The 12,745-nt window shown below is 48.9% G+C and overlaps 1 protein-coding gene across 6 annotated transcripts in view; it reads left to right on the forward strand.

Annotated features, from left to right (window-relative positions):
• Window positions 1-12,745, forward strand: part of HPSE2 (heparanase 2 (inactive)) — a 277,720-nt gene that overhangs the window by 235,872 nt on the left and 29,103 nt on the right. For 3 of the 6 annotated variants that reach the window (XM_030570710.1, XM_030570711.1, XM_030570712.1), the window contains 2 exons: window positions 4,451-4,557; window positions 5,839-5,953. The exons of 1 other annotated variant lie outside the window; for it this stretch is intronic. In XM_030570710.1, coding sequence (XP_030426570.1) covers window positions 4,451-4,557; window positions 5,839-5,953 — 222 coding nt within the window. The remainder of the gene's footprint in view (window positions 1-4,450; window positions 4,558-5,838; window positions 5,954-12,745) is intronic. 2 more of the 6 variants (XM_030570713.1, XM_030570714.1) reach the window with 1 other exon arrangement.

Below are 12,745 nucleotides of genomic sequence, written 5' to 3' on the forward strand. Positions count from 1 at the left end.
CAGCAAAGGACTCGCTGTCAGTACAGAGGCACTCGACCCTCTTGTGCCGACATTGGCCTCAGCAGCAACGACCCTTACACCAGCAGCACTAGTCAGAGCTACCCCAGCACAACTGCAAGCAGCCTCCAATGCCCCCTGCTTGCATTGTCCACCTCACTACCGCAGCAACTTTGAAGACTTCAGCTTCCACTTCTGCACTGGCAGTGCTGGTACCACCTGAAGCATCCTTTATGTCACAGGAGGAAATCAGGATTACTCCTGAGCCAGAGTCACCTATTGTACAAGCCTCTCCTGCCTCAGTTTCCCCAAGATTTTCAGTGCCACGATAGACAAAAATGCCAGTCATGAAAATTGCCTTAAGATCTGCTGCTCCTGGCTCAGGGAGCCTACCACTCGTCATCAAGTTATTTCACCTCGCAGTTCAGTGCTTTTCTTCAGCTTCTGCATCAGATAAGGCTAGTAGGCAGCTCTCTCCTATCCCAGCTAAGAGATATACACACCACAGAAACCACCTTCTCGGGTTTCTCCAGTTAGGAGCCGCTCACATTATATTCAGTTACCTCCATAGATGTGAGAAATTCTGTGCCTTATTCCTATGGATACCAGTCCTGGCCTTTCTGGCCTGCTTGCATAGTTTGGGTCAATAGTTTCCTGCTATCTCTGCTTTGAGGGGCAGTTTCCCTGCAACAGGCTGTCTGCAGTCAGCCTGTTCTCCACAGAAATCTTTGGTTATGGAGTAGCAGCCTCTATTTGAGGAAGGAGAGCCACCCACTCACAGTGGACCTTCTACTGCAGAACACGTTGCCTCTTCCAATGAGGCCACAGTGTCTGCTGTTCCTTCCACAGTAGATGACTTTCAGGCTTTTCAAGAATTTCTAAAGAGGATGGCAGAGATGTTAGAAATTCCGCTGGAGCTTGTGCAGGAAAAGTCATACAAACTGTTTGATATCCTCCAACCTTCTACTCAAAATAAGGTGCCTCTGCCTTCTAAAGAAGGTATCCTTGAACCAGCTAAGGAGTTATGGGCAACATCACCTTTGTGTTGGCAACATCTGAATGAGCAGCTTGAAAATATCAGGTTCCTCCTTAGAGGTATGAGTATTTTTATACTCACCCAGCTCCATCTTCATTTGAAATCACAACTCTTAATAAACATCCAAGTAGCTTTCAAGAGCTACTCCAAAAGAGAAGGAACCGAAAAAGTGGATCTTTATGAGAGAAAGGATTTACTCCTCGGCCTCCCTTCAAATGAGAATTTCCAATTATCAAGCAATGTTGGCCAAGTGTAATAACATACAATGGGACAAAGTGGCAGGTTTTCAAGATAAACTTCCTTCTGATTTAAGGAAGTTTCCTCCTTTCTGCTCTGACGACATGTTAATTGCTAAACTTCTTTGCCAGCAGCACTGGACTCAGTGGATATAGGGGCTGGTCAGTGGCATTGGGTAGAGAGATTCTTAGCTTTCTGCATCGGTCCAACTCCAGTACCCCGCCAGCCAAGTGAAATATGGTGAGGATTATTTAAAATTTTATTCACCATATATAAAGTTCTACTAATCCCAAAATATCAGACACGTTATCCACCAGGTCAATGAATTACATGCATCTGAGGAAGTGGGTATTCACCCACGAAAGCTCATGCTCCAAAACGTCTGTTAGTCTATAAGGTGCCACAGGATTCTTTGCTGCTTTTACAGGTCAATGAATGTATCAGACTGTGCCCAAATACATGCTTACAGCCAGTTCTTATTAACTAATCTAAGATTTATTGACAAGAAAGAGTGATTATGGGTAAAAGATCATTATACATACAGATATGAATAAAGTTCTTAGGTCAGTTTCATAGTCGAGATGGTGAAGTGCTGAATTGCAAAAGTTCTTTCAGAATCATTTCCATCGGCTATAATCCGATAGACTGTCTGTGTGCACAGTCTGTATAAATTCTGCCATGAGAAATAGCAGGGTGATCCAGACCAGTGCTGGAGACCTCAGTCTTGTGATTCAAGCTTCCCTGGGCCAAGCTTAAGCAGATCTGAGATGACAGGATCAGGTTCTAGAGTTCTTCTATCAACCTCTGGCAGGCTACTGTAGCCTCTTGAGACAGATAACATAGCAGGTGAAGAATGGGTAATATACATTGTGACTTTGAAGTCAATTCCTATTTCCTACATGCACACAGGTAATTAGTTGCACTGATTAGCAGAAGGCGATTAACCATTCCAGCAGTTCAGAGACAGTTTACTACAAACTTCCCAGAGAAATAGAGACAATGACATTATTACACCACATTTCATTTAATTGCTAATATTCCCTTTGATCTCTAAATCAATAGACTGTAGTAGCAGCCAGGAACTGAAATTTAGCATCTACAAGCTAATCTGGTTACATTGTTAACATCTAACAAGATACAGGTAAACACAGACAAATACAATTAGTATTTACCTCTAATTCACTAATGATAGGGAACTCTCGTCCATTTCACGTGGCTTTGCTGACTGTTTGCCACTTCAGTACTTCCCTAATATGTTCTGGAAGGTTGGGCCCGTAGCCTCGCTGGCTCAGCGTCACCCTTGCCTTACAGTCATTGTGGCTTTTGAGATGTGGATGTGTACGTGGATCCCAGGCCCCACGCTCCAGCCCCACAGCTGGGAGTCTGACCCTTCAGGCCCTGGGTGGGGAAGGAACTGGCTGGCAGTTGGGGTCTCCCCACCCTTCAGGCTCTCAGGGAGGAGAGGGGGGAGCACGAGAGCCTGACGGATGCTGCAGAGCAAGAAATTTCCGAACTCCTGTGCAGGGGCAGGAGGAGCATCAGTGGGATCCTCGTGCCCAGCCCAGCCCGAAGGACCCACACTTGCTGCCAGCTGTGTGTGGCATTCTTTCAGGAGGAGGCTTCTGAGCGCATGGGGCACGGCTCTCTACTGGGGGAGATTTAGCAGAGTGCTTCAGAGGCAGGGAAATCCCCTCAATCATCTCTCCAATTGGGGGTGGGGATCCCTGAGTGCTCCCTGTGCACATCCTAGATCTGGCCTCACAGGACTGGAAACTGCCCGTTCTTTGCCTGACTGTCCCTGCACCTATTGCCCCCCCGGCTCCTTTTTGAGTGGGGTGAATCACCCACTGTCTGATGCCTGTGTCACTGGACCATCATGGGTCACCACTGAGAATACCAAATTCAGGACAAACTGCTGAGAAATAGGGCAGACACACCCCAAAACTAGTGGTTATTCTCCCACGAGAAAAGCAGTTTCCTTTGGCATTCCAGTCCTTGTATCACCACCAAAAACACTAGACTTAAAGACGAGTGGTTCTTTAAAACCAATTTTATCAAATAAAAGGTTCTTCTGATCCCAAAGGACCAGCCACACACCTAGGTCAATATACAACCCAGATCTTACCCTATAATTATGCTGTTGCCAATCCTTTCCTATCTAAAATCTAAAGGTTTATTTATAAAAAGAAGGAAAGACAGGTGAGAGTTAAAATTGGTTAAAGGAATCAAACACATACAATAATTGCAGAGTTCTTGGTTCAGGCTTGTAGCAGTGATGGAATAAACTGATGGCTTAAGTCAAGTCTCTGGTTGCTTCCAAATCATTGGAAGGTTCTCGATCCCTTGGTTAGATGCTCCCATTAGTATAAGTCCATAGTCAGAGGCTTGGGCAGGAAAGGGGCAAAAAGGAGATGTTTCCAGCGCCTAGTATAGCTTCTGCCATGTGGCGGGAAACCCATTGTTTCAAACAAAGCCCTCAGCACAGCTAGTGGAAAATTACAGGTAAAAGGTGGAGTCTGCAGTCACATGGCCATGCCTGATTTCTCTTAGTCCCAGTAAAAGTCATTACTTATACCCCAAACAGCAGGTTCTTCACAGGAAATTTCATTCAGGGTAGGTCAGTGTCTTCCATTGTGAATTAAATGTTCCTTGATGAGCCACTTAATTTGAATAGTCCCTCTAAGATGTGCAGGCTAAACACCTTGTTGGTGTTTCCCAGAAGCAAACACATTAGAATTCCAGGTATAGAGCCAATACTCATAACTTCAAATACAAAAATGATACATGCATGCAAATAGCATAATCCTATTCAGCGAATCATAATCTTCCCATAGATACCTTACTTGACAACTTTTGTAGAAGATTTGTTGCAATTATATAACAGTGATAGAAACAATGATCTACATGGTCGTATTTTAATCAGCTAACGTCACAGCCTGTGCATATTTTCACCCTCTGCTGTGTCAGGCAGGTTGATAATACAGCTGCCCTCCGGCATCCCCAATGGCTCAGCCAGGCTCTGTGCTCCCGTTCTCGGTTCTGTGGCAGGCTGCTGCTGTGCAATCTTCTGCTGTGGCCGGTTGTTCTCAGACTGGTCCAGGGCCCAGGCAGTGTGGTGACTTGTACCCTGTGGCAGAGGGATGGGATGACGGTCTCCTGCTCTTTTTGTTTTGTGAACAGGTGGTAAATACCTATGCACCTGGGAAGAAGATCTGGCTTGAAGGTATCGGAGCCACCTCAGCTGGAGGCACGAACAATCTCTCGGATTCGTACGCTGCTGGATTCCTGTGAGTTGGGTGTGGGAACCACAGACACTCCTACAGTGCACTGTGTGCTGGGCAGCTGTCTCCACCTGGAACAGGTTCATCGCTCTGCTGTAAGTGCAGCTCTCCACTGCTCATGCTCTGCAACGGAGCAGCTCTCGGTACGGCAGGCCAGGAGCTCTGGGTTAACGGCAGTGCGAACCAGAGATGAACCTGTCCCCCCTCCTGCCATGGGAGGTGCCTAACCAATGGAGACGGGAAAAGGGAACAGCCCTCCAGGCGCATGCCGTGCACAGGAATCAAAGTGTGGGACTATTCAGAACAGTCCGATTCCTGGAGCATCTCAGAGCTGGATGGTTCTACCCTAATTCTGTAGTGAGAGGAGAGTAAAGCTGTTCCATTGCTTACCTTCTGACATGCTTGTCTGGCCACAGAGAGACCCACACCCCTCTTCCCCCAGCCTGTCCCTGGTTCCCCGGCTCTTTGCCCTCTTCCTTCAGGCTGCAGACGTGCTTTCTCACCTGCACTCACACCTTCATTTGTTCGCGGGGACACAATCTCATCTGAAGGAAGCTCTGTAAGGCTCAGGTTTAGAACCCAGTTTCTTTACACCTTAGAAGCTCGAGGTGTTCATGGTTCCCAGGGTAGCTGGCTGGCATGACAGAGCAGCCTGTGGTCTCTTGCTGCGTAGCTCCAGTTCCTAGGGTTAGAGCTGACTGTAATAATTAGAGGGGGGGTTTCTGGGGAGAGTTGTAAGGTGTGTCTGTAGGTCTGTGATGCTTGGGAGGTGGAGGCATGTGCCAGGACAGCGTGGTGTGTGTGGGGACGTGATGGTTAGGGTTGTGCGCATGGGGTGTAATGATGTGGCTGTGTGTGTAGGGGTGATAGTGGGAGGGCCTATGGGCTCTGGTGATGGAGTTGTGGATGAGCAGAACTGATGTGTGCAGGGGTATAGTGCTGTGGGATGCAGTGAGATGCTTGCGGGTGAGATGGGGTGGCAGGACTGGGGCATGGTGTATAGGGAGGGGAGGGGTGCTAGGATGCAGCTGGTAAACATTTTCTGAGATCCTTTAGTTCATCTATTTGGAACAATAAAGTGCTAGACATGGCTTCTGTCATAACGATCCCGTGAAACTGAGACATTAGCACCTTCATATATTTCCTTCTCTTGGAGCTAGTGCCCAGTGCAAGCTACTGGATAGTGGCCCCTGGGGCAGAAACATGCCTTTGAGGGTTTCTCGGCCAGTCACGCAGCAAGCCTGCTCCTTCGGCCACCTATAGACACAGCTCTCTTCCTCTTTCCAGGTGGCTGAACACCTTGGGCATGTTGGCCAACCAGGGCATTGAGGTGGTGATGCGACACTCGTTTTTTGACCATGGACATAATCACCTTGTGGACCAGAACTTTAACCCTTTGCCGGTAGGTGTGGGAGGAGGCTTCTGCTCCATCTGTCTGTCACTGATACACAAACACACACTCACTCTTGCACGCACACACGCATGCAGTCTCTGTGATTCACCTTCTCAGCTTTGAAGTGGGGTGGATATTCTCTTCCCTTTCCTGTTCCCAGGTAGTAAATCAGAGAGAGAAGTTCTTGTCATCTGTGCCCTTGACGCTTGGCTTCACCACAAAAACAATCCTGTGTGCAGTCGAGAATCCACTTCTCCTTGTGGCCTGTTTGAACTCCACTTGAAAATGAATTTTTCCAGATCGGTTTCTTTCAGTGCTAATAGGAGACATTAGTTAATGTCAGACACAACATGTTGAAAGCAGATGGGGCAGCTCTACCTCTGGAGCTGAAACTGTATCCAAAATAAGAGAGGCAGTGGAACCCAGGCGGCTGAACTTGAGAGACAGGCTAATGCTGCTGGCTAGTCAGGGGTGCCATGGGCAGGCAGAGTTGCACATGCAGCACCGGACTTTGAGAGGAGCAGAGTGAGGGGACAGCCCAAAGGAGATACCTGGGTTCGGGAAGAAGGGAAAAGTGCTGTACAGAACATAAGAACAGAAGAACAGGCCTACCGGGTCAGACCAAAGGTCCATCTAGCCCGGTATCTGTCTACCGACAGTGGCCAATGCCACGTGCCGCAGAGGGAGTGAACCTAACAGGCAATGATCAAGTGATCTCTCTCCTGCCATCCTTCTCCATCCTCTGATGAACAGAGGCTAGGGACACCATTCCTTACCCTTCCTGGCTAATAGCCATTTATGGACTTAGACACCATGAATTTATCCAGTTCCCTTTTAAACATCATTATAGTCCCAGCCTTCACAACCTCCTCAGGTAAGGAGTTCCACAAGTTGACTGTGCGCTGTGTGAAGAAGAACTTCCTTTTATTTGTTTTAAACCTGCTTCCCATTAATTTCATTTGGTGACCCCTAGTTCTTGTATTATGGGAATAAGTAAATAACTTCTCCTTATCCACTTTCTCCACATCACTCATGATTTTATAGACCTCTGTCATATCCCCCCTTAGTCTCCTCTTTTCCAAGCCGAAGAGGCCTAGCCTCTTTAATCTTTCCTCATATGGGACCCTCTCCAAACCCCTAATCATTTTAGTTGCCCTTTTCTGAAACTTTTCTAGTGCCGGTATATCTTTTTTGAGGTGAGGAGACCATATCTGTACATAGTATTCAAGATGTGGGCATACCATTGATTAACATAAGGGCAATAATATATTCTCAGTCTTGTTCTCTATCCCCTTTTTAATGATTCCTAACATCCTGTTTGCTTTTTTGACCATCTCTGCACACTGCATGGACATCTTCAGAGAACTATCCACGATGACGCCAAGATCTTTTTCCTGACTCCTTGTAGCTAAATTAGCCCCCATCATATTGTATGTATAGTTGGGGTTATTTTTTCCAATGTGCATTACTCTAGAAACACAGGCTCAACTTACAGAGTGACCAGATCTCCAGAGAGCGCCAGACCCAGGGAGTTAGGGTTGGAATCAGTGCCCAATTTTAGATTTATAGAAATGAAGGCAAGAAACGTTCACAGAGCAGAGCAGTTCCCATTGATTCAGTGCAAAACCTCTCATTTGTAGCACTTCAGAAAGACTCAGGCAGCTGTCGTTCCAAGTGCACAGAGCTCTAATAAAGAAACCGTATGTAAAAGTGTTTTAAAGGGGCAGGTTTCCTTTTCATCTTTTCTCAGTCTAATAAATTCTGCACCTTGTAAGTGGAGAACTTGGCACCGCAGGGAGGAGTTCTGTATCTCCACAGAAAGGAATTTACAAGGCTGGTTCAGGGTACCAATCTGACAGCCCTGCCAGCAGGCCCTTGGAATGTGCAGTGGAGATCTGGGAATCATAAGGGAAGCCACTTCAGAGAGCTCGGCATTTGATAACAAAATCCTGCCAGTAAAAAGCAGGAGGTTTTACACTGTGCTGAGATCTCGGGGAGAGTCAGCGAAGGGTCAGAGCCTCTGCGAAGTGGGTTTGACAGTCTTCTCCCAGCTAATCAGCTGTTGAATCGTGCACCTCTGTTCTCGCATCATCAGGCATCAGGGGAAGACACGGGAGGTCTATGGTTTAGATTATTTCTCCCAAATTCATTGTGTGAGTAGTAGCAAAGTGACTCACTAAAGCAGAGGGGAATGCAATCCCATGTTGTCCATGCGTCCTCAGCTCCCCATTGAACTTCACAATGTGCTCTGGGCTTCAGGAGGCCCGAGCAATATGCCCTAATGTGACCCAGACTGATCCCTCTTTCCTGGCCAGAGGGGAGTGAGTCTCCCTGGTCATTCATTCTTGAATCCTGTTTGAACTAAAACTGGCTCCTGGGGCAAATGCTTGATGGTTTTCCGCCAAAGACCCAATTTCTCTGGCCAAGCCTCAGCACCTCCATCCCCAGGTGACTCCAGGGCCTTTCCAGACTCCTGGTGAGAAGTTTCTTCTCCAGCCCAGAGCTTGACTTACTCTAAGGTCTAGGTAGCAGTGTGTTCATGGCCACTAGCCAGCCGGCTCAGCTGGAGCAGGGAGTAATTGCCTTGAGGTGCCTTCTGCAGAGGTTAAGATGGTGTGAGGTTATGAGCTCCAAGGGCAGGAGCTACAGGAATAATCCCTTGGCTGTTAAAGGCAGCACAGGACTTTAACATGGATTTTATTGCCATTTTAAAGATAATTCTTGTCATAAAGTAAGTGAGCTGCCATCCCCCCTGGAGTAATTGCTTATTCCCTCTCCCACATGCTTCAGAATTAATTCATTTCCCATGCTCCTATATCACCTTCCTGGATAGATTCTAATGTGTGCTTTGTAAAATAATTTCTTTTCACCCCTGTGGTTTAAAAGAGCCCAGGGCAGGTGAAAATTGTTAAAGAGTTTAAAAGCTGCAGACATGAAAAAACCCAGCAAGACCAGACTTTGACATGGTTGTAGGTGTAGCTGCTGCTATTTTCCCGTGGGAGCTATCCGCAAGATGAAAGCAGCTGAATGTACCTGTGCCGGGTAGCTGTGATGTGAAATATAATCCCCTCGTTAGCTGCAATGACAAAGACTTTTCCCCATGTAGCCTTTGTGTGCGTCAGCTGGCTGCTGAGAGAAGTGTAACATCAACTGCATGATCAATCACTGTGAATGGACCTGGCTGCTCATCAGCTGGCAGAGAACTTGGGTTGGGCTCTCCAGAGCAGCGCTTTTCTTCTTCTCTTTCCAGGCCACTGCCGATCCAGGCTTGTCAGATCAGGGTGCTGGTGTGTCAGGTCCTTGGATGCTGGGCTGAACGGATCCTTTTCCAACAGAGCAGCAAAGAGTCCTGTGGCACCTTATAGACTAACAGACGTAGCCTCTGCCCCACTTCTGTGCTGTTCTCAGTAGCTGGGCTTCCCTTTCAGATCCAGGGATAAGCTAGTGATGGGAACAGTCTGACCGGTCACCTGTCATTCTACAGCGTATCAAACACAGAATCATCTGCTCTGTGCAGGCTAAATATTATTAGTGCCATTGACACAAGGGACCTGATCGTTTAAAATCCCTGAATCAGGACACTCAGAAGTGAATGTTCTCACACGCAACTCAGGCATGCTGCGCATTCTGCCTGTCTCATCATGTAACATTTATTAGCATAGACAGGCATTTCAAACATGGCACAGGAAACCTCTCTGAGGGCTCTGAGCCCCTCTGGCCTGCTTGGCATAGCTGTGGGAATCTTAACTTTCCTGACTGATTTGGTTGTATTTAAACTCTCCTCCATGCTGCTGTGTTACTGTAATGTTCTCAGAAAAGACAAATGAAAAGGGCATGTACAGCTCCCCTTCTGCACGATGATTTTTGCCAGCATGTGGACTGTGCAGTTAAATCAGCAAGGAAAATCTCTCATGTGGGTATGGGCCTGGTAAAGAAACCCGCTCCTTCCCTGGTCACACTTGCTGTGGTGGATCAGTAAGGTGTGTGTGGGAAATGCTCCTCTCCCGCACTGGCAGCATTTCTCCAACATGGAGAAGTCCCGGTGTTTGCTCAGGCTAGCTGCACCTAGCACAAAGTTCTAAACTCAGGCTGCTTCTCAGGTAAGGGCAGAAAGAACCCAGAGTAATGGTTGGAAGTGGAAGGTGCATTGTTTTCCACTCACCAGACTCCAGTGGCTGGACAGAGCCATCTGCTTTTTCAGAAAATCACCCTGGGGTGCAGCCAGCCCGAGGGGTTTCCTGAGAAAGTGAGAAGCCCCCAAGAGCAGAGGTTTGACCTGATCACCCACCTGGTTTACAGCAGCATGACCTGCAGCTCTGCAGTGTTCTTGGACAAAGACTGTTCTGCCCTGGGGACCTGCCAGGGAAGGTCGTCTGACGCTGGGCTGTCGTGCAGATGAGACCGTCGTGTCTCCGGTTCTTCAGAACGTGCTCCAGCGTACACCTGTGAGTAGTCCCAGAAGAGAAGTACGCTCTGAAATGCTTTGCTGGCTGGGGGGCTCCAGGGCTCCGTTTCCGGAAGGGGCTTGTGGTAGTGAAGCAGTGCTGCTAGCTGTGCAGCATTGGACACCCGGCGGCTGGTTATGCAGAGACCACACTGGAGTCTCAAAGTGCCTCCATTACTGATGTGGGAAAGCAGCTTTGGGCCACTGTCAAGGCTGCTGGAACTGCTGCCAGGGCCATGGGTCAGCCCTGCCCCGGAGAAACCAGTGGGGTGAGGGTGACTTTGTCCACTACCATGCAGCACGTCAGGCCTGGAGGGTCATGCTGAGCTTTCTGTGCTGTTCTGGAGTGGGGATGTCAGTGGCTGTCGTCCTTTGCTAAGGAAATCGGTTTGTCTCACACACCTCGCAAAGAACACGTCCGTTCGTCGTATGCAGGTGATTGGGCAGTCTCAGCAACGGCTAACGGGCTGGGATGCTCTGGCTTGTGTAATCTGGGAGGTCAGGCCAGATGATGTAATGGCCCTGTAATCCTGTGCGATCCTGGGTGGGTGCTGGGCATGATACTGGAGGGTTTTCCTGCTTGGGAAACAGCTCTATGTAACCTGGGGGATGCGACAGGAACATCAGGGTAAAAACCCATGTAGCCAGAGCAGCCCAGAGCCCAGGAGAAGCTGGTGCTTAAACTTGCATTTACATCTCTGGTTAGTTGTGGCTGTGGATCTTCTCCGGCCAGACCCAGACTAGAGGTGGGGAGATGTTTGGTTTCTGTTAGAGTAGAATGATGCTGGATTTTCCTTAATCCAATTGGGTAACGAGCCGCGGGACAGGCTGAGGGAGGAGAGTTTACGGAGATCAGAGGGTGACGGGGTGGCGGAACCTGCTCTCCTGGCTGTGAGGAAGAAGTTGTGGTGGTTCTTCAAATGGCTCTGCAGGTTCCTGCTTACTGGTTATGGCCTTCCTGGCGGTGCCTGATGGTAGAGCCCTCCCCAAGCAGTGTCCATGAGCGCTCATATGCGTCCCCTCCAGTGCAGATGGGCCTCCTGATTCAGTGCTCTGTCAAGGGAGCACCAACCACCTGCAGCAACCCCCTCTGCTCTGGCACCACAGTCTAAGCCTGGCCTTGGGACATGGGGGGCTGGAAAGCTGGCCTGCCCCACGCTCAACCCATAGCAGTGACTCCTGTTCCACAGGGCTGGGCCTTGCTTCTCGTCCTGGGCACACGGGGTTGCAGCACCACCCAGGTTTGGCCTGGTCGTCCCTCCATCATGACAGAGATGGTCCTGTGCAAGTGCACATTGTTTAATCCTGATTCCTGTGGGTGCTCTGTACCCCTGGAGCCCCATTAACGCCTGCACCAGCCCCTTCCTACCCCTTCCCTCGGCGTCCTCAAACATTCCGAGGGGCAGGCTGTGTAAGGGGGCACAGTGCCCCTACCTCCCCAGTTCCTTCCAGCTGTTGGGCCAGACAGAAACGAGCCGTTTCCATCCACTCAGATCCAGAGGTTTGCTCCATGGATAGTCTTTGATCGCTTACAGTTGTTGTTCTAGTATCAGTTTAGTATAAGGTAGTTTGACATTCAGTTCTGAGTAATGGCAGAACCGAAGAAAATAAGGAATCTGGGTATGAAGAGGTGTGGCTCATGCCCAGCGTCTTCCCAGTGTCAGGTGACCATGTTAGGTGCCTGAAATGCCTGGGGGAAGGACACTCTCCTCCTGGGTGATTTATTTGCTGGATTTGCGTGCAAGGAGCAGCAGAACAGATGGCAGGTGCTTCTCCTTAAGGAAGCTCTTGCTGTTAAGCTGTCCGATTGCGGAAGGTCATCAGAGCCAAAGTCTTAAAGGCCGTTTCAGTTCCAGGAGCTTTCTCCAGTAAGGCTAAGCTGTCTGCAGATTCCAAAGGGTCAGGATCTTCCTTGGATCCAGCTCTGGATCTTTCTGTCAAAGCCATCAAGGCTCCAAAGGCACCATAGTGGAAAAAGACACACTGCCTGCTCGAGAACCTAGAGCCATGTTATCTGCTCCAGATGCCTGAGTTCCCAGGCAGAAGACTGCCTCTGTTAGTGATGTCAGATTCAGGGCCTCAGACTTATTGGTCTGTCCAATTCTGACATGGCCTCTATGGTTCTGTCTCTGAAACCTAAGTTAGTTCTGGTTTCAACTGGGAAGACCAGAGGTGCAGAGCTGAGTATTTCACCAGATTTGGTGTTCTCCAGCTCTGTTCCCTGTAAGCCGCATGCTTGGGCGGACGCGCAGGAAAGATTCAAGTGCCCCCCAGCTGATAGCAGAGGGCGCACAGCCGGCAGCGTGTGTTCAGATGCCCTGCCCTCCGCACGCTGCTTTGCAGCCACAGTGCTCCTG

The sequence above is a fragment of the Gopherus evgoodei genome, chromosome 7, assembly GCF_007399415.2.
Source record: "Gopherus evgoodei ecotype Sinaloan lineage chromosome 7, rGopEvg1_v1.p, whole genome shotgun sequence".
NCBI classification, from domain to species: Eukaryota; Metazoa; Chordata; order Testudines; family Testudinidae; genus Gopherus; species Gopherus evgoodei.